The sequence below is a fragment of the Ruditapes philippinarum genome, unplaced genomic scaffold (genome assembly GCF_026571515.1).
Source record: "Ruditapes philippinarum isolate M1 unplaced genomic scaffold, ASM2657151v2 ctg1515_1_1_1_1, whole genome shotgun sequence".
Lineage (NCBI taxonomy): Eukaryota > Metazoa > Mollusca > Bivalvia > Venerida > Veneridae > Ruditapes > Ruditapes philippinarum.
The window spans coordinates 176-22,551 of NW_026862303.1; the positions used below are offsets into that span (position 1 = coordinate 176).

The 22,376-nt window shown below is 32.0% G+C and overlaps 2 protein-coding genes across 2 annotated transcripts in view; one reads left to right on the forward strand and one right to left on the reverse strand.

Moving 5' to 3' along the window:
* Positions 1 to 420: 420 nt before the first annotated feature.
* Positions 421 to 7,766, forward strand: LOC132718592 (CD109 antigen-like; the record flags this gene model as incomplete). Its single annotated transcript, XM_060702308.1, is given in 9 exon segments — positions 421 to 610; positions 780 to 979; positions 2,358 to 2,513; positions 2,962 to 3,030; positions 3,397 to 3,506; positions 3,873 to 4,020; positions 4,483 to 4,585; positions 7,204 to 7,319; positions 7,642 to 7,766. Coding segments are annotated over 9 exon segments (1,122 nt in total), but the record flags the coding sequence as incomplete, so codon positions are not given.
* Positions 7,767 to 14,485: 6,719 nt separating this feature from the next.
* The window catches only part of LOC132718593 (adhesion G protein-coupled receptor L2-like), a 41,041-nt gene continuing 33,150 nt past the window's right edge, over positions 14,486 to 22,376 (reverse strand). The window contains exons 25-29 of the mRNA XM_060702309.1: positions 19,873 to 19,958; positions 18,262 to 18,388; positions 16,866 to 16,907; positions 16,354 to 16,434; positions 14,486 to 15,237 (exon numbers count right to left, since the gene is read on the reverse strand). Of these exons, the coding sequence (XP_060558292.1) occupies positions 15,211 to 15,237; positions 16,354 to 16,434; positions 16,866 to 16,907; positions 18,262 to 18,388; positions 19,873 to 19,958 (363 nt within the window). The 3' untranslated portion in view covers positions 14,486 to 15,210. The remainder of the gene's footprint in view (positions 15,238 to 16,353; positions 16,435 to 16,865; positions 16,908 to 18,261; positions 18,389 to 19,872; positions 19,959 to 22,376) is intronic.

Sequence of the window (22,376 nt, forward strand, 5' to 3'; positions counted from 1 at the left end):
TTTCATAGCGGAATAGTAGAAAGGGTTTCCATATAGATAATAATGAAACAATAAATAATAACTAGGTAGACTCATACCTTCTTTGCGTAAGCGCTGCCTATTTGGTTTGTGATAAAAAAATATACCTTATTAGTTTGAATACACTTTTCTTAGCAATTACTTTTCTCTTATTGTGATGGCGATTTTCATGTTTTGGTTATATACCTAAAAAACGCTGCAACAAACCACCGGATAATGTATACAAAATGGAAAGTTAATATTAATATGCGGACAGTACAAAGCATAAGATTAATCTTTAATTTAAAAAAAATAAAATTGGTTTAATTTGTTTTTGAAATTAAGTATAAATTTAACTATTGAATAAAATTAGCCTTTACTAGATATATCACCTAAATAATATTTTCTGTCACGTTTATCTAGTTTTGCGACGACTGTCTCAATCGACTTGACAAGTCCATTAAAGATGCCTCCAATTTTTTAGCTAACAATCTAGAGAATCAGACATCAGTCTATACTGTTGCAATATCAGCTTATGCATTAACCATAACTGACCATAATGGGGCGTGGCGTGCTAGAAATATGCTAGATGACTTATCTAAAGGCGGAACAGGTATACAATAAAAGTTTTTATGAATATAAACAATTTTCTCAGGAAGTAATAAAGTGTTGAATATTTGTTAAAATCATCACCATAGCTTAGCCAGATTTCAATTAAATATCAAATGTTAAAGGCGGGATTGATAAACAAATTGTTTAAATGTTTCTTATTTGCGTGACAGGACAAATGTACTGGGAAGAGCGAAACAAACCTCCAACGTCAATATTTCACTTTGGACGAAATACCCTTGCTGCATCAATTGAAATGACAGCATATGGTTTGTTGGCGTTTGTTGAGTGGGGGTCTACTGTTAAGGGCTTACTAATACAAAAATGGTTAATTGCTCAACGGAACCCATATGGTGGTTTTATTTCTACACAGGTTAGCTCTTACATAAAGAAAAATGCATTTATTTTTACCGAAATTTTACGAGCAATTCTGTTCTAGAGCAGATAATTTAATATTGTATATATATTAATGTTTTTAATATTCAAATAATAAAATAACTTTTATAATCCGTTGATTAGGTTGTTAATTTACTTTGGTAAATAGTTATTGTCTAATACATTGAAAGGCTAGTTTATCCACTCATAATTTTTCTGTCTCACATTACTAACTATGGTCATGATCGAATTTTTTGCATCATCAAAAAAACTTTCAATTAATTCATATTTTATAAAGTCAATATTATATAAATAACACATGGGTTTGTGGGTAATAGTAAAAATATCATCCCATGGATAATACTGTTACCCGAGGCGAAGCCGAGGGTAACAGTATTTTTACGAGGGATGCTATTTTTACTGTTACTCACAAACCCATGTGTTATTTATTTTATTACCCAGAACAAAAATACTGTGATGATCTGAAATTGTCAACTCACTCTAACTTTTACAAAAATAAACCAAAAGTAACAATAACTAAACTGCCCTTACCTTTTAAGTTTTAAGTGTACTTTAGGCCTACTTGAGAAGTTTTCTTTTTCTTTTATTCTTTAAGCAACTGATGATTTCTACAAATTATAAACATACAATAAGCTAGGTTTTATCTAGAAAGCAAAACACTAACCCATTTACACGGTTATGATCTGTGAAATCTAATCCTTCTGTTTCGAGAATATTCTTAGCATGGTTTGTGACAAATAACGATGATATCTTATGTCTGTCCACCATATCTGTAACGTTTCACTGATTAAAATTTTGAATAATCCATTGTTGCATGCTTAAACCGTCTGCATGTTCCAGTTTGACACATAATTATTTACATTGAAATTACTTCCGTTTAAAACGGATGTTCGTATTTTGACTATTCAACAAAAAGATATTTTATACGCGAAAAGCACACCAGGGTGCGAACAACTAAATTTTATGAGTGTCATAGTTACTCCTGAGAAGAAATTGATGTCCTATCGGTGTTTAACGTCGAAAATAAGAATGAATCGAGAAAAGAAATGGCGGCCATTTTATTTAATTCTATTTATAAAATAGACCACGTGACCAGATTTTATACTATTAAAAATACTGTTACCTATGTAACAGTACAAAATTCTAAGTCACGTGGTACACTTGCATTAACAGTAAAAATAACTCCCAGAGGCCTATGGGAAATTAGCATTACGAAAAAGGTGAGGGGTTAATAAAACAATATGTGCACAGGAATCAAAAACATTAAGAAGCAACTATTGAACTGTTTTTTTTATGCACACATTTTACATCTTAATTTTTTTGTATGTCATAGCTCATGACGTTAATTATTTTAGGATACAGTAATTGGTTTACAAGCTCTGTCTGAAATGGCAGCTTCAGTAAACTCTGCTAGAGATATGACAATAAAGTTGTCATACACAGACATTCGTCCTCGAGAAAAGACATTCCGAATAACTGAAAATAATGCAATGATTGTGCAGATGGAGGATGTAAGTTATAATCACAAGTTCAAACATTAAATATATTAACGTTGTCATTCATGGTGCTTTCGTAAAATGTGATTAGTAATATACACATGTACTGTATATTAAAAGATTACAACGCTAATTTACTAAGTTAGAAAGTATAGTATACTGTAGTACTCGTAGTAAAATTATTACACGTATAATTGTCATTAAACTAAATGTGAACAATACTTGGTTTTCGAATATTATGATATACTCGTACATTAAATATGTAGAACAAATAAATTTATTTCAAATGATTTTTCTCTTGTAAAGCATGAAGCAGTAGCCAATAGGATGGTATAAACTTGTACGTTACAATGTTGATAATTATGCAAATTTTGTTGTTCTAATGATAATGTTCCTACACAAAATTTACTATATGATTGGTTACTCTCACGTTGTTCATCATACTTTCTGTTAAAAATGAAAGCTGTCAACAGATACAAGTAAGATTAGCATATACGCCTGGGGAAAGAAGGGCTCAACAGCTATTTTCACCGTAAGTATATAAATTATATTTTAGTCTAGTGATTTTGGTAAATTTAAGATCAAGTTACATTAACATTTGATTGAATATAAGAATGAAGAAAAGAAGACAAGCTTTCAAGAACAATTGGTGAATGGAACGATATGAAACTTAAAAAATATTTTTACTGTAAGCAAATGTTGAATACAAGTTTCAAAGATAATTATCAAACTAATACTGAATATTTTGTGAGTGTTTGGGTTTGTTTACCCTCGCCACCGGGAAGAGACAATATAGGCGAGCACTTACTGAATAAACAATTTTAAAGGTCTTTATAAGTTAATATAGTGGGAAAAACATAGGAACAATTATAACTTACCGCTTCATTATTTTAAACAGGTATCTTTATTCTATAACATAAATATGGACCTTGAAGCCAGGAGTTTAAAACTGAACGTAACTGTACTCAAAGAAACAATCAATGGATTTACATTACGGTCGTGTGTCAGGTAATAATCAAAAGACATATAATGATAATATGTATTGGATTAAATAACTAGTGCTAATTAAATAACAATCTTGAAAATGGCAGGTCTCTCGGAAGTCAGGACCAATAAAAAGAGGCACGTAAATAGCCAATATTTCACTACTGCAGACCCGATTATAATGACTATGTTCATAAGTATTAATATAATACGGATAATTCTCAGTGAATGTTGACTACAAAGTATACACTTTCTTAATCCTTTTTTGCTCTCGTTATTGCTTGAAACAATAATACCGCAAAGTTTCTAATTGGCTTCCTTGAAAACACTTAATATCATGACGAAGACCTTCCAGACTTTCATACTTTATACATATGTTTCATATACCAGATGGCTAGAAGATGAAATCAGTGGCATGATTGTTGTTGAAGTTGGTATTCCGTCTGGTTTTGAAGCTAACAGGTGGAGCATTTCTGAACATAAGCTTCTCAAAAGGACTGAAATAGAGGACAGGAATGTCATTCTTTACTATGATGAGGTACCAGTATCTCATTCTCAGAATATTTCAACGTAAATATTGTTCTTACAGGCACATAAAGCTATAAAGACATAATTAAGTTGTTGAATATATATGTCATTATTTTCTCACAAACGGAATTCATAATAATTTATAATAACTGCTTTGTTCTTTCTTAAGAACGAATTTGTTGATACTTATTTTTTCATCGAAATGTTTGGAAACACTAGAAAATGGTTATTTATCATATCTCATTTAATTCATACATATTAGTAAGTCGTTATCAAATAGATTGTTTTCCACTTAGTTGATATTTAAACCTTGATAATTTAAACATTTTGATCATGTTTGATAAGTTTTTGTTTGTTTAGATTAATGAACTATTGATGATATATGAAGAAAAAATGAATCATTCTTCTATTTAATGTATTGTCATTCAAATATACTAATTATCTTTACATTGTAAATTTTAATGTTTTTAAGGTTACTTATGCGGATATATGTACAGACATTTCTGTTGTAAGGGACAAAATGGTTGCACAAATAAAACCGGTGCCTTGTAAGGCGTACGAGTACTATGAACCAAGTATATTATTTATTTCTGTGCAATGTTTTTTCCCGGGAAATGTTTCTCCCCTTCAAAGTATCATCTCTGTGACAGATAAACTATTTATGTCAAACCACCTTCTTAAAATTGTCTTTTAATTTTTCAGCATACTCAGCTTTTTACTGTCTTTAATTTCTGAGAAACTGCGAAAATTTTGATGTCTGTCCTAATTAACAAGATTTCAATTTTCTATACTGTTCATGATCGCTTGACTTTAGGCATCCCATTTTGTATATTTCTGTTTTGTCACCTCTAATGGCAGTTGTATATCAATGATCGCAAAACATTCTGTCACTTTTACAGTATTTAACTTTTTACCATGACCATAGGTGTTATTCAGCACTAAATTAATAACCATCTGCTGGATCTCGTCCTAATTTTATTGTATTGTGCTTATATGAGCACTGTATGAAGTACATACATGTACATATTTTTGCGATTTCCTTTAGATTATGCCACAAAGTGTTAGGCATACGGTAAATGTCGTCATAACATTAGGAAACTTTCATACGTTATTGACAACTTACTAAGTTTTGAAGAAAATTTGTTCTCAGTCGGCCTAAACTAATGCTTTCATATCTTATGTATGTAAGTAAGTAAGTAAGTAAGTATTATTAATTTATGAAAACATATTTGAGCCGCGTCATGACAAAACCAACATAATGGGTTTGCGACCAGCATGGCGCCATGCTGTTCGCTTACAAACCCTATTACAAGTAGAGAAACTGATAGCGAACAGCATGGATCCTGATCAGACTGCACGGAGGCGCAGGCTGGTCTGGATCCATGCTGGTCGCAAACCCACTATGTTGGTTTTGACATGACGCGGCTCATTTTACAAATCAAATTATACAACATATTAAATACAGCCGGTCCAATGGGCCTATAAGTCATCTTATAAACATGAAATATTTATAAGTGATTATATTAACAGGCTTATCTGTAGATAACGTAGCTATAACGTGATTGAACTATTATATATACTCTTTGATTAATTTTTAGTTCATAAGATATTTGATTTATATTTTAAATTTATCTATACATGCTTTGTCGTCTGTACAAGTATGCTTTGACAATGTATTTAGCCAAAGTTCTAGATTTGTTTTTCATCAAATAAACTAATTTTTCTGGATCAGTCTTTGAGTAAAAATCATTTGTATTATTTAGTTCACCAAAATATTCATAACGTATATGTCTATAAAATAAGCACTTTGCAACAAAATGTTCTTTGTTTTCGATAAACTGATCCGTACAAAATGCATGTTTACTTTCTTGAAATAATGTGTCTTAATCAACTTCAAAGTGATAAAACCAATATAAAATCGTATTAAGCACGGGCGTACATCTTTGCTTGACAACCAGTCAACCGTGTGGGACAATCCTCGTACTTTCATAAATGTTGATAAAACTTACGCCGCCAAACTTTTGTTAGCGCCGCATCCACATAGTCGCTGAATGTCTGACGTAATCATGGGGACGTGCATATGTTTCCTTCGCTTAAATATTAAAAAAATATTCGATTTACGAACTGGGAAAGCTTACAATAAAATGTAAGAAAAGATGTTTTTAGCTCACCTGAGCATGCTCAGGGTGAGCTTTTATGATCGATGTTTGTCCGTCGTCCGTCGTCCGTCCACATTTAGTTCGTAAACACTCTAGCAGTCGCATTTATTCCTCAATCATCATAAAACTTTGTCAGATTATCTGTCTCAATAATATCTCGGATGAGTTCGATCATGGGTGACCTCCGATGAAAACCTAGGTCACAGGAGCTAAAAAAAGAAAAATCTTGTTAACACTCTAGTGGCTGCAGTTTTGATTCAAATATTCTGGAAATTTGTCAGGAATGTTGTTTTGATGATTTCTAGGTCAAGTTCGAAGATTGGTCATCTCCGGTCAAAAACTAGGCCACAGGAGCTAAACATAGAAAAAGCTTGGAAACACTCTAGTGGCTGCAGTTTTGAACCAAATATTCTGGAAATTTGTCAGGAAGGTTGTTTTGATGATTTCTAGATCAAGTTTGAAGATTGGTCATGTCCGGTCAAAAACTAGGTCACAGGAGCTAAAAATAGAAAAATCTTTTTAACACTCTAGTGGCTGCAGTTTTTATCCAAATTACCTGGAAATTGGTCAGGAAGGTTGTTTTGATGATTTCTAGGTCAAATTTGAATAAGGGTCGTCTCCGATCAAAATTAGGTCACATTGCCCAAATATTGAAAAACCTTTTTAACACACTAGAGGTCACATGTTTGACCCAGTTGTCATCAAACTTGGCCAGGATGCTTGTCTAAGACATTGCTTGGATGCGGTTGATGGGTCAGGGGAGCGATCAAGGGCCATCATGGCCCTCTTGTTTATGAATATGCCTTGTCATATCGGATGTAGAAAATGTTGCAATTTTCTCCCGTGTAATATATAGAATATTCACGAAAAGCTAACAATTCTTTGTGTGGTAACCGTTACATTTGATGTCCCTTTTCAAGGTAGCCGTTTGTGAACGATTAACACTATCCTTTTTAAACATTTTTATGGGGTTGTTATTTTTGAGTGATCTTAAAGATTATTACTGTAACAATATGATTAATCTTTTATCCTAGGTAATCAAGTTACTGTATTCTACGAACCTTTGTCGGCAAAAAACTCGAATATCTGTAATATATGCGGCATTGAGTGTGGATGTAACGTGACCGGGGAAAAACTTTGGTTCCCACAGGTAAAACGTGCTATTTTTTCCCTTTTTCTTACAATCATTACCTCATTAAGTAACAAGAAATTATTACTGTGTCACGGTTCAGAACTGTTCACTATTTAGGGGAGAAGATGTGTAAGCGGCCGGATAGCTCAGTCGGTATAGCAGCGGTTCGGTATTCCGAGGGTACCGGGTTCGAGTTCAGGTCAGCTTGCACATTTTTCTCACCCTGTGACAACAGTTGTATACAAATTACCTCCCTTATTACCAAACGCTTCAGTTTGGGAAAACGATGATATGTTTTGCTTAGCATATATACTTTTAAGTTTACTTTATTTCCTTGCAGAAATGGTGCAAACAGAAGATGAAAGGTTAAAACAGGAGAAAATTAACACCCATGACTGCAGCGGAAGTACTTAAATTTTGATTCAAAGCTGTAATATAGCATAAAATAAATCTAAAATAAAACGAGGTTGTTTAACTATTGCTATTCTTTTTCACCGTGTATATCCAGTAACGCAAGAATGTGTAAATAACGCAGAAATTGTGCAAAAGTAACGCAGAATTGTGCAATTCAATTGGAAAAAATGAATGAGTGCAAACCTTTGTTGAAACATTGTACTTAAACCTCATAAAGAATATTTCCATGAAAGTGTTTATTTTTCAAGATTATTTGTGAAAATGACAAACTGACTATTGATGGCTACTTTTGATTCGTTGATATCTTTAAATACAATTACGTATGTATTATTTCATGATTTTTTATACTTGGTGTACCTGAGACATTTTCCAATCTTCTCCTGTCAAGCAAATTAGTCGTAATTGAGACCATTTTTACGACGTTACGCCGAATTCGTGAATGAAGCACTAAAGCAACGGCGATTATCTCATTAAAAATAACTAAATCTTATTTTACAAGCTTCCTTCTACACTCAGAGGCACTTATAACCCGACAGTTACATTGTCCGGTATAACTTGGTTACTTGTGAACAGATTTTGTTCAGTCTTTGAACATACAAAACTCAACATATCATACTTATTTGCTATAATTTAATTTTTACTTTCAATTCATTAACAAGAAAATAGAGAAAATAACACTGCAAAATGAAAAATCACAAAATGACTGTAAATATCGTTACACAATGAAAAGTCTCTAAATCCCACTGATTCTGTATAATAACCAGTTCTAATATTTTCTGTGTCATCCCATGGCTATAACAAAGTGTAAACACCTTTCTCATGGTTATGACGTAGTGAAGGCTTGAGAAAAAAAACTCCATTCCGGAATAAGGGCTTCCTCGAGTTCCAGCAACTTCTGTTTTCCAAGTCATAGATCTTAAGATCTCACTTGTCGGCTGAATTGAACAGGTGTGTGAGAAAGCGACCAAAAGCTCCTCGCAATTTGCTGGAACAAGAGCAAGCCCTAATTTAGGAATAGAGAACTATGATGCAGAAGTGTTTACTTCGTTATAGCCAACTGGGAGGACATACAAAGTGTTAGAACTGGTAAACATACAGCTTTAATGGGATTCAGAGACTGTTTATTGTGTTACAATTTTACAGTCATTTTGCGATTTTTCATTTTACAGTAGCCTATTTGTTATGCTATTTTATCTATTTTCTTATTAATGAATTGTAAATATAATTCCAAGTAGTAAGTATGATATGTTGAATTTTGTAAAGTCCAAATTTGATTAAAATCCGTTCACAAATAATCTATTTATACAGAAAAATGTCTGTGTTGGGTTATTAGTGCCTCTGAGTGTATGCTTTGGATTCAAGTTGAAAACGAGGCAGTAGATGGATGGTATTTCCGTGCAGGTGTGGCTCAAGAGTCGTTGGAATGTGTGCCCATATTGCTGCCATAGTATGGTATCTGTCCAACGGACGTCATAGCGGGAGAGAGAGTCAAACGCCACAAAATTTCAAATCGACGTTGCAGTTGACGAACCATCTGGCAGTGAGGCAGACTAATATATCATATCTTGTCGACGTTGCTTACGTCATTACCTTAAAACAATGTTGATACAACTTTCATCATTATTAACTATTTTATTTGTTAAAGTCTCTGTAAATAGCAAGAAACATTATTTATTTATACAGTGTTAAAAAATGGTGTAAGAAATGATACAGAAATTCTGTCTTTAAGGTGGCATGATGCTGAATAACAACAGTTGATTTTTTCACATATTTGTTCAATATCTAATTCAATTGACTATGATTAAGTTTCAAGCGATATCACATAAATTTTCTTTAAAAAGTTGTTATAGTTTTTATAACTTGTTGATTGTTGATATATATAATATTTGTTCGGACACAAATCCTTAGATATCGATTTTATTTTCTTACCCTTTATTTAAAAAGCAATGTTCGCATTTATCATCCTATTAATTACGCTATGTTAGCTGATGGTATTTTACTTAACAAGCATCATAACCCAATCATTTTTTTTATTTATGCGTTTATATTCATTATTTTATATGTTAAATATATGATATATGAATTTAATACTTATTGACTATTCCTGCAACATTTTTTTTTTAAATTTTGTTATCAATCCTTCTTAAGCAAATTTGTAAATCTAATTTTCATTCAATTCATATTCAAATTTTAAAAGTGCAAAACTTATGATTTTCAAGATATAACATGTGAATTTCACTCCTTTTCTGACATGACTGAAATATAATAAACAAAAAGGCCAAACTTGTCCAAATTTTGTGTATCCAAAAATTGGTTAACTGCTTTATTCTTGGAAAACATTAAATTAATACAGTTAATTTCATCAAAGCTATCTAGTAAGGTAAGGATTATTCTTAAAGGAAAAATTCACATTAAATATAGTAGACGTTATTTTTATTTTGCGCGATCAATAAACGTTTGATTCTAATATTAACCGGAATAACAGGAGAAAATTTTGACGTCATCGTTAAGAATTTTTGTTAAAAAATGTTTCTTTCATCAACTAGATATATTTAACCACTAATTAAAATGTTTTCAGCTATTTCTGAGGTTGGGCAATTTTCAGTGGTTAGTGAACCTAGCTCTTTGACATCATTATTACGGGTTTTTATAAAAATTTACCAGTACAAACATTCTATTTTATTTTCTCCAAAAGCAATCAAACAAAGTTGATTTTTCCCGTCTGCCATATTCACAATTCAATTACAACAAAGACTGAAAACATAAACATAATGCAAATCGTTTGTGCTAAGAAAAAAGAAATTTGAAAAACTGTTTGATATATACATACAGTTTAGTTGTTTTGAGATACACAATTCTAAACCACTAAAATATATATTATTTTAGAATTGAATAAAATAAATAATACCTTAAACTTTTTATGCAATAAAAGCTGAAAAATATTTTAAATTAAAATATAAAAACTTGCCTTTATAAAATATATAAATAAAGACAATCAAACTGAGAATCAATTTGCATAATGCATGAACAAGATACCAAATATTCGTAATTTATACTATTTATTTTATGATCACTTTATTCGATCTTTTTACCAATTAGATACTTTGGCCATTTAATGTCTCATCATTTTTTATCAGGTCAAATCAAACAAACGTTCAGTACTACGTTATAGTTATTTGATAACTAAAATGACCCTGTAATAACATTAACATATAATGAATGGGTTATTATACTCCTCTCTTATATCCTTTTATGAAAGTATTATCTAAAAAACAATGAGTATTACGTTTGTTAATGACTTGAAAACCCCGTTTTCGATGTACATGTATGTTCCAGAATGCAGATTAACTCAACACGCAACTAAATAGTTTGATTAAATGCTTTAATACTTAATATGCAGCGCGTATAAAAGAAATCATGCTATGCTAGTCCCCCGTTATAAATAAACGAACTGTTTTATTGATAAACCTTTCATAGTTGTTTCCACTACACGTCATAGGACTTCGGATTCAACAACCTTTTTAAAATTGTTGAGAAAAAAGCTTGTTGATACAAACAATACAAAACATGTTGTTATTGTCTGTGTTTTCTTTTTTTCGAAGACTATTGACCAAATACTTGTAACAACTTTCAGCTCCGACATCTAACAAGGCCGACAACTATAATTATCACATGCAACAACAGATTATTACGACAAGAGCAAGTGTCTATAACTATTTAGATGTGACATGACTCGGTGGAACAAATGATCTTAAAAGTAACTCGTAAATAAAATAAATTCGTACCGAAATTGCAGAAACTGCTGTCTTTCATATGTTAATATATTTTTAAGTATTTTTTTAGTATTGACTATACGTATGTTATATAAAATGTTACGAAGAATTAATTCTATGCAGTATATAGTTAACAACAGTCTTATGTAAGTAGCATGTTGCAAACGCTTTCACTTAAAGACCGATTTTACTCTGTAGGTCACGTGTTCTGATATTTATGATTTTTACATAATTATAATAATGTTCTCAATGTATATTTAAGTGAATGCCATTGTGAACCTGGAGTATGAAGTATCTTGATAATCAAAACAAAAATACCAAAAGAAAAAATAAATAGATGAAAAATAGAATGATATTTAGATTTTTTCATGACATGTTAATAAGAAATATATAACAGGAAAGTAAAGACTAATTTTACAGAATGGTTGTTGTAATCGCATGTGTCATTTGTATTGTCATCGGATATTTTGGTAACATACATTATCATTTTATTCCAGTTTAAAGATTATTGCGTTATTACGATACATTTGCGCACCATATTACAGATGCGGTGTATGATGTTTTTTATTTCTCCATGGAATTGTAATAACTGGTCTATATAGGCAAGTGTCTGGTCATGCTTGTCTAATGGCTTTTGTTTACTTAAATTACATAATTTAAATTACATAAACGGACACGCTTTCATTCACAATCATATTTTAATCGAATTATGGACACATATTGCCTCAATAAAACTAGTTTCATATGAAACCTATATATGTTATCAATCGGTTAATACCATCAAACATAAAAAATAGCAAATATATACCGTTTATTGTGTTTTTTTATAGTGCTTGATCCAAAGATATTCTTCTTGCATGGGTCAGGTCAGGTTGGCATTGTATATACACAATTAATTTTTGTATCCTTGAAGTAACGCAAATGTTTTGGAGACACAACTTTTCTTTACAATTTACGTATTCTTACAGAAAATTTCATTTTATCATTGATTTTTTCTAAACGCATGTGTCCAATTTTGACCATAACATTTCCATATATAGTATACAATGTTTGTTTGTTTCATTTTACGCCTTTAACCCATTACTTCATGAGCATTTTGTGAAAAATGGCTGTTTTCATTGAAAAGTCTCCCGTTACAAGTTCAAATTGCTATAATACTATAAAAACTGCTTCAACACTAATCAAACTTGGCACAAATGTTGACTGGACCATTGCCCTTGCAACAACATGCTCAGGCTTAAATTTTCTGTTACCATGGCAACGAGGGGACATCTCAAAATTGCCAAAAATCACTATTTTGCGTTGATTTTTTCCATCAAAATTGATTTCAAAGTGCTGTAACTTTTCAATGGATTGAGATAGAGTCAAATGCTTTTCAGCGTTGGTTACACGTTACCTTATGATCAATCTGGGGTCATTTACAGCCTCTCACAAGTCCAAAATTTTCTTGGCGATGAGGGGGACTCCGCCACCCTTCAAACCCCCCAAACAGAAGGGGGCACATCCCCCTTCTGGCAACCCCCTGATGTATCTTTTGGTTGGGGGGCCGCGCCGAAAAAGAGGTCACTTTTTTTAACAACATTATTCAAACAAAAACAAGTGTTTGGGGCCTAAATAAGGCATTTTTTCATCATTTGAGACAACAAAAAGGGGGGGGGTGATAAAGGCGTTAAATGGCGTGTATATGAAGTAATGGGTTAATATACAATGTAATCGCAGTAGCAAGAGGGAGAGTTTGTTAAATGTGGAGTATATTTAGGTGATATATTGCATACAAGACTAAGTGTGCATACTTGATCATCAATTTCAAATATAACTATTTTTCTCTCTATTATGTTTTATTCTTTAAAGTATGTAAGACAAAAGACAAAAACTTTTGATACAATCTATTATATTTTTATCAGGGCTGGTCATAAAATGTATCACCAATATTCAAGCTTTTGAAATGTGGTAAAATATTTTTTCATTTATAAATCTTCAAAATCTATTCTAAATTAAAAATAGCCACCATCCTGTAAATTGTCGTTTTCATGTTTTTTAATTGAATGACTGACTTTTGTTGTCTGTTTTTTGTGATATCATGGAAAGTGTACAAGCTGGAGCTTTTTGTTGAAGGGAATTTACTCTTACAAGATGTTATTAACAATACCATATGTATAGTTCTTGTTAATAATATTTTGCACCGTCTTTACACTTTATTTGCTAGGAAAATTGTGGTCTGTTTAAGATGTTGTCTGCTTAATTTTGATTTGTAATAACATTGGTCTGGAAAAACAAAAACTTTTTTTCCTTTCATATCAAGATAACTTTCATATAAGGAAGGTATCCAGTCAGCTTACTTCTATTCAGGTGCATGCTCGTGCTGTAATAATCCAAGAAGAGGAACCTGGGGTCACGGCACTTTATCAACACAGTTAAAGTACATAAATGACATTTAACATAAACAATGCCTACTTTTGATGTCTCATATCTAACAAAAAAGCGCTTATTAATATATAAACATTCAGGCGCAGATCTAGGTTATTTTAGAGGGAACAACAAAATTTGGCTAGTGGTCTTATATTTCCTGCCACTCAATCACTGGGTCATTGATTTAAGTTGCAGATAATATATACATGCTTTATTGTTGATGTATAAGTATCGATATGAAAAAATATGATACTTTTGATATCATGATAAAAACAGCAAAACATCTCTTATGTGGGTCCTTTTGAGATACTTTGTGCTCCTTATGTACCTCTTTGTTCCGATATATTAGTACAAATTCATTTGTTTAAACCCATTCATGTTATTAAACGTGTTATTCCAAAGGATGTTATTTTTAGTTTTGGTATTTTTGGATTTGTGGCAGGGTATTGGTTATGTTTGTCTACTTCCTAATGAAGACATTAAAACTTAAGACTTTCTTTTTTCTTAAATGAAACATAAAGTTCAATCATTTGCATTGATAACAAAATACAATTACAAATATGTTATCTACTTTAATAAAGTAACAGTTTTTTTACAAAAAAGGTGATACATATATAGATTTGTATAGTTTTAAAAAGTACGATAAATGTAAATTTAAAAAATATGAGCTACAATCACTATCAAAATATCAAACCATTTCTTAATATCTGAATAACAATTCGACATGAACCACAGTGACAATGGCTGTTCATTTATTCTTTATTCTTTGCAAGAACACATTTGTATTTATCCATATTATATAAAAACAAAAGAAACAATCACACATATTTGGAAGTTTATGCAATATCACGTACACAAGATGTTGTATATAGTAAAGAATTTGCAATCGTTCGACAGATCTATATTTGGAATACTACATTGATAGACATTCTGAAGGCTGAAAATTAGTAGATGTCTAGGAAATCGATGATTAAAATACTTTATCAACTGATCCATTGAAAACTATGATGTATCCATGGAAATATACAGACAATTGGCATACTGACATATGAAACATTCAATATTTGATTGGGAGGATAATTTAGAATATGAAAACATTCAACAAATACAACATTGATGGATCCATTGAATTTTGTAAATATGCGTATGGCCGACAAACATATATTTGAATTACTCGATGGATCCATGGAAAGCTCTGAATGAGCAGACATTTGACAAAATGATGTTATAGAAAAAACTCCAGTTGTAAAAATTCAGTATGCCCGACAGATTTATTTGTAGTCCTCATTCGATTAACTCAGTCTTCTTTGTCTTCAAAAGTCAGATGTGTCCTCTGTTTTCTTAAAAGAGAAATAAGAACGAACTGATTTTGGAAGTTGACACCCGGTATATGTAGATACAATTAATATTGAGTTCCTTTTTACCGTTTTTATGATAATTAACCAATTACCGCATGTGCATTTTGTGAACAATGTCTGTTTCAAGATCATATTGCAATGAAACTATAAAAAATGTTTTAAAATTAATCAAACTGGACCATAGCCTTTGTAACGGTATGCTCAATCGAGGGGACATCTCAACAGTGCCGAAAATCACTATTTTGCGTTGACTTTTTCCATCAAAACTGATTTCAAAGTGCTGTAATTTCTCAATGGATTGATATAGAATCAAAGGCTTTTCCGTGTTGGTTACACGTGAACTTAAGATTTTTAACAACACTTCTCAAGAAAGTACAACTGTTTGGGGTCTAAATAGGATACTAATTATGATATTTTTCACTATTTGTTGGAGTGAAACGTCGTGAAAACACGCCTATATGAGGTAAAGGATTAAGATATTGCACGCTCATTATGCCTCCGAAATGTTTTTATTTTCATTTCTCAAGTCCTTTTTAATTTTGTTGTCATCTTACAGTTTCCAAAAAGTCACTTGTCGGCCAAACACCTGAGTATCTGATATGTTGTAAAACTTTCAAACATATTTATGTTTAAAACTCATGTTTTCCGTTTATCAGTTCGAAAGTAAGAAAATTACTTTATTCGTTTTTGAGGCATAATGTGCCTATAATTCATTAGTCATTTGTTGGCCGCCGTTGTTTCGTAATGATTAAAAGCCTTAATCTGAATAATTGTTATGATGAATTTATCTCATTCAAAGTTTACTGAATTCAATTATCAATTAATAGAAACAGAACTACCAACAACATTGAACGTGGTCAAATAGCACGGACGTATAGGATAGCTTAGCTCTGTACTAGTGACAAATGCTTGTAAGTTTTGGTTTCCAGCAGGTTATGGTAAAATTAAATAACTATGTACTGAAATTTACAATTAATCAAACAATTTGCTAAAAAATGTATTGTAACCCATAATAAAATATAATTTTAATAGCATTGTTTTAATGAATCATAGTAAAGATCTTTATGTTCTTTAATTTATGAAAAATGAAGTCAATACATTTCTCTTTCCTTCAGGTACTCCGAAACTCTGCAACGACTGAAGCCACTTGTATCTCTGTTTTGAAAGCGCATCTTTTATCTGAAATTGAAGTCATGCCATGTTTTATTGAATTCATTGATGTTTATTTTCATTAACGAAGAAACAAACATAACTGTGACAATCTAGTAAGCAAAATGCTGTTGATTGTGACATCAAATCACATACACAAACTATTTTGTTCTAGACTTACTTTTTAATCTCAATTTAAATCATCAAGATTATGTCGCTTAGTGAAAAATCTGAAATCTACCGATAGCAATGATCATATAAACAAATAGCTTGACAACAGAGCTATCCAGATTACATTTTCTTTCAAATAGTAAAAGATCGATAAAACAAGAAAATCATTTTGTTTTAAACCTATCATTAAACAATGCCTTTTTCTAAAAACTATAATAATTTATTTCAACGGAATAAGACTATAAAAATAGTGATGATACCAATGTGTGGTAAATGAAAAAAAGGGTTACCTTTTTGTCCATCACACAGTGAAATATGAATATCAGCAGTCCCTGTAAATCATACTAATTCTCATCAATACAAAAAGGTCATTCAAAAATGGAAATTATTAATATTCTAGACAATGGTGTCATTTATTATATTATAAAAGCAACATACGAACATTTAGTATTATATAATGATCCGAAAAGAGTACAAAATAATGCTGTTATGAAAACGCTGGCCATACTTTCCTGTATCAGTTTGACACTATTGTCTGGCCCTTGATAACTTAAGGGATAACAATTTTTCTAATGCACAAATGCTATGCTGCGCAACTTTCTACGTTTAGAGAATTACACACCTATCGCAGTCTCATATGGTGTGTGTAAGTTTGTGTCATCAAACGGATTTTAGTTTGGACATAGCGAAGATGTAGTTCTTTATGTAAGAACTGGTTTTATAATGTATTAGGAAAGTTTCTGACTTGTGATCTAGACATGTTTGCTTAAATATGTACACATACATATGTATTATTACATATGTACACATACATATGTATTATTACATATGTATGTCTAAGGATTTTTTTGTAAAGACTATTGAAAAAATGATGAATGAATGTACAGTGCTTACAAGCCAAACAAGTATAACAGGTTCGGGTGGAAAGAAGAACTTACAGTACCTTTAAATCAGATTTTGTCCTGAAGCTTATTGTCATATGATAAAGCTTCCAAAATATTAGAAACAGAGATACATTATGTAGTGTTATTATTATATGCATGAGTATATGACGTATTAAGTAAGGCTATTATGACTGAACGTTACCTAAATGTATATGAGACAATTCTTAACTAAAAGGGGAAATACAACTTATTTAATTATGTAATTAGAAATGTGTGAGCGAATATATCTATTAGTATTTTTAACAGCTCCATCTTTAATAGTTAACGTAAACGTAAACAACACAAAATGAAAAAGAAAATAGCAGACATGATATAGAATAACAAGATACTTTAAATATGCTGTTAAAGGGGAAAAGCTTCACATACTATATTACATAAACTTACTTTGTATATGTACTGCAGATAAAATCGCATTTCTATGGTTTCAAATACATAAAAAAGTAGGATAATATAGCAATTCTCTAGATAAGAATTACGAGAGACTATACACATATAATTAACAACGTTAAAACATTTGAGACATTTGCAAATGTTAAACATTATTAATAGTTACTGTGACGCTATTAATATAATAGTAAAGGAATATGCTTATTTAGAACTTGTACATGACTTGAGTTCTGTATATTTCTTTGGTGTGCTATGCTATAAATCAAGAGGCGCGGGCTCGCCGTGAGCGATCAGCGTTAATCAATTGTATGAGATGCAATTTGTGCCATAAAGATTTTAATTGATAACTGGATACCTGGAAACTATTTAGAATAGCGAAAATGAACTGGAAAACAATTGTGTCACTATTCAGAGACAATGCTCCAAAACCCCATGTCAGACCCATCAACGGCATGAGTATCAATATGCAACGTAATGCTGCTCTGAAATCATATGATATATTACATTATATTAAAATCAGTTTTCACACTTTAAAATACTAAAAGTCCTTAATACACAAATGGAAAATGCGATATTGTATTTCTGTGCAGATTCACTTCAATAGGAAAGTAAAGACAACATAAGAAGGCATTTTTTTGTTATCCAAACATTACAAAAGTCAGTAAAATAATTAAACCTACTTATCATCTTGAATGTATTACTCAAATTCGTTAAATGTCCCTTTGTTAATCAATCTTCGTCTGTAATTAATATATTGATTTCATAAAAGTGTTTATTAAACACACATTAGATATCTAATTTGCAAAATTTTTAAACTGAAAGATAATATTTCAATTGAAATCACAAAAGATCGACTATTGAAAGTTAACGGGTATTTCGTATTGCCTTCACAAAACAAGTGAAGAAAAACATTACACAAATACAATTCGAAAGCAATGATATTGATATTTAAAGAAAGCAAGTTGCACTTAAAGGTTTAAACTAGAGCGATCAGTGATCACATGTGTCGCGTCATGATGGCCAATTTCATGTTGGAACAAGTTTTGTGACAGACGAACAGACAGACGGACAGTGCACAACTAGACTTGGTACTGATCATTCCTGTAAAGTTTGGATAAAATTGCACCAGTAGTTTATGAAGAGTATTCCGGACAAGCTTTTATATAACTGGCAACACACAGAAAAAAACACCTTTTTATCAAAGGGCCATAACTCGACCAAAACTCATCCAACCATAAAACCCGTGCAATGTGCGCAAGGACTTGAGCTACAGATCAATCCTGTAAAGTTTCAATAGAAATTGCATAAGTGGTACAAGAGAAGTAGTCTGGACAAACTTTAAAAATAAAAATCATCAAAGGGCCTTAACTCTGACAAAAATCATTGAACCGAAAATGCTTACAATATGCACAACTAGACTTGGTTCTAATCATTCCTGTAAAGTTTGGATGAAATTGCACCAGTGGTGTATTAGGAGTAGTCCGGGCAAGCTTTTGTGTATCTGGCAACACACAGAAAAAACACCTTTTTATCAAAGGGCCATAACTCGGCCAAAAATCATTCAACCGGAAAACCCGTGCAATATGCGCAAGGACTTGAGCTACAGATCAATCCTGTAAAGTTTCATTGAAATTGCATTAGTGGTATAAGAGAAGTAGTCCGGACAAACTTTAAAAATAAAATTTATTAAAGGGCCATAACTCTGAAAAAAAAATCATTGAACTGGAATATGCTGAAAATATGCACAACTAGACTTGGTACTGATCATTCCTGTAAAGTTTGGATGAAATTGCACCAGTACTTTATGAGGAGTAGTCCGGACAAGTTTTGTGACGGACAGACAGAGGGACAGACAGACGGACAGACAGACGACGGAGAAGTGATCCCTATATGTCGCCACTACGCCGTAGAGGCGACACAAAAGGCATTTAAAGTACAAAAATACACAAAAAAGCAACTGTCATACTTTGCCCGTCCTTTGGTTGATTTCTTCGACATTGCTGTAGTGCCGCACATTGTCCGAATCACTAAGACAACAATTATAAAATTAACCTGAAATGAATTGTTTAAAACAAGAACATGTTTATCAATATATTAACAAATCCATTAATTATCTTTATCATCATCTAGCAACCAAATAACTTGTTTGTTCAAATTTTCATTTTCTTAATGAAATATAACTTTAAACACATGTTGCCCTGACTTTGAGGTGTTTTAAATCGTGACTGACTTTTATTTATGCCGCTTTGACAACTCATGCCAGAAGCAAATACATTAGGGCCTAAGAAATGGTTCAATTCCATGAGAATTAAATGAATCTCTAACGTTCTAAATTGCACGGATAGTCGCCTCGGTTTTATGAAGACCCAAATCGACTTTGCGACTCTAGAACAACTAGATTGCTGATACTGATAAAGTTCATATGATTTCACATAGTCGTTAAAAATTATTTCAAAAATCAAACCATCTTAGAGTGAAACACATTTAATGCATATGCGAATTCAATATCTACTTTCAAAATTTGACAAAGCTCAATAATTTCATACCTTATTACTTCTACGTTGTGATCTTTAGGCTAATACATTTTTAACGGCATGATTTTTCTTAATTTCCGTTATATCCTTTGCAAACTTATGAAGATATAACTTGCATACGAAGTGCTTGTGCAGTCATACCACATACCATGGTCTACATGTTTGTTGCCAACATTTTTATAACAGTATTGAAACCTAATCAAATAACATTTTAACTTCCTTATCTAAAGCAGGACACGTGTTATTGTCATGTTTAGCAGGATCAATAGTAGGGTCTAGCGTATTAGCTTATATAATTTTAGAAAAAGTAATATTACCCAATAAACCGGTAAATAGTTGATGTCCTAAATAATAGACCTTAAGCTGATAATTACCTATGACCTAATATTCTTATCAAAGTCTGAATTATTAATAATAGTAGCCTTCGACAAAAAATATTCATACGACAGTTGAGGACATAGGTAATATTAATGTCATTATCATCCGAAGAAGCTCAAACTTAAGCAAGTGCGGCATTATAAAGATGATTAATTTAAAATGCATTACTGTCCAATAAAAATCGACATAAAAAATGTTCAAAATTATAAGCTGTAATAACGAGCACCGCTAGGCGGAGCATTATATGCCCGAAAATGTTTTTTTTAGTAAGGATGAAGCTTTTGTAAGACTTGGGAATTCGCTGTTCATCCTATAAAATTTAACAGCTGTAGGTTGATTTGATTAATACTTAAGTTATTAATAATGACCTTAACCTTTGATCTTGTGACCTCAAAATCAATAGGGACTTCTACCTTATATGAACAATCATCCTAAGAAGTTTGAATATTGTGGGCCAATTGGAACTTTAATTATGCTCTAGAAACTGTTTTCAGTATTAAGGTAAAAGTGACTTTGACCTTTGACCTTGTGACCTCAAAATCAATAGGGGTCTTCTACCCAATATGGACAATCATCCTATGAAGTTTGAATATTGTGGGCCAAATGGAACTTACGTTATGCTCTGGAAACTGTTTTTGGTTTTAAGGTAAATGTGACCTTGACCTTTGACCTAGTGACCCCAAAATCAATAGGGGTCTTTTGCCCAATATGGACAATCATCCTATGAAGTTTGAACACTGTGGGCCAAATGGAACTTAAGTTATGCTCCAGAAACTGTTTTCAGTTTTAAGGATATAGTGACCTCGACCCTTGACCTTTTGACCCCAAAATCAATTGGGGTCTTTTACCCAATATGGACAATCATCCTATGAAGTTTGAACACTGTGGGCCAAATGGAACTTAAGTTATGCTCCAGAAACTGTTTCCAGTATCAAGGTAATAGTGACCTTGACCTTTGACCTTGTGACCCCAAAATCAATAGGGGTCTTCTACCCAATATGGACAATCATCCTATGAAGTTTGAGCATTGTGGGTCAATTGGAATTAAGTTATGCTCCGGAAACTGTTTTCAGTATCAAGGTAATAGTGACCTTGACCTTTGACCTTGTGACCCCAAAATCAATAGGGGTCTTCTACCCAATATGGACAATCATCTTATGAAGTTTGAACATTGAGGGTCGAATGGAACTTAAGTTATGCTCCAGAAACTGTTTTCAGTATTAAGGTAAAAGTGACTTTGACCTTTGACCTTGTGACCTCAAAATCAATAGGGGTGTGTCTTCTACCTAATATTGACAATCATCCTATGAAGTTTAAACATTGTGGGTCAATTGAAACTTAAGTTATGCTCCGGAAACTGTTTTCAGTTTTAAGGTCATAGTGACCTTGACCTTTGACCTTTTGACCCCAAAATTAAAAGGGGTCTTCTACCCAATATGGACAATCATCCTATGAAGTTTGAACATTGTGGGCCAAATGGAACTTAAGTTATGCTCCGGAAACCAAATTGCTTACAGACGGACGGACGGACGTACGGACGGACGGACAGACAGACAGA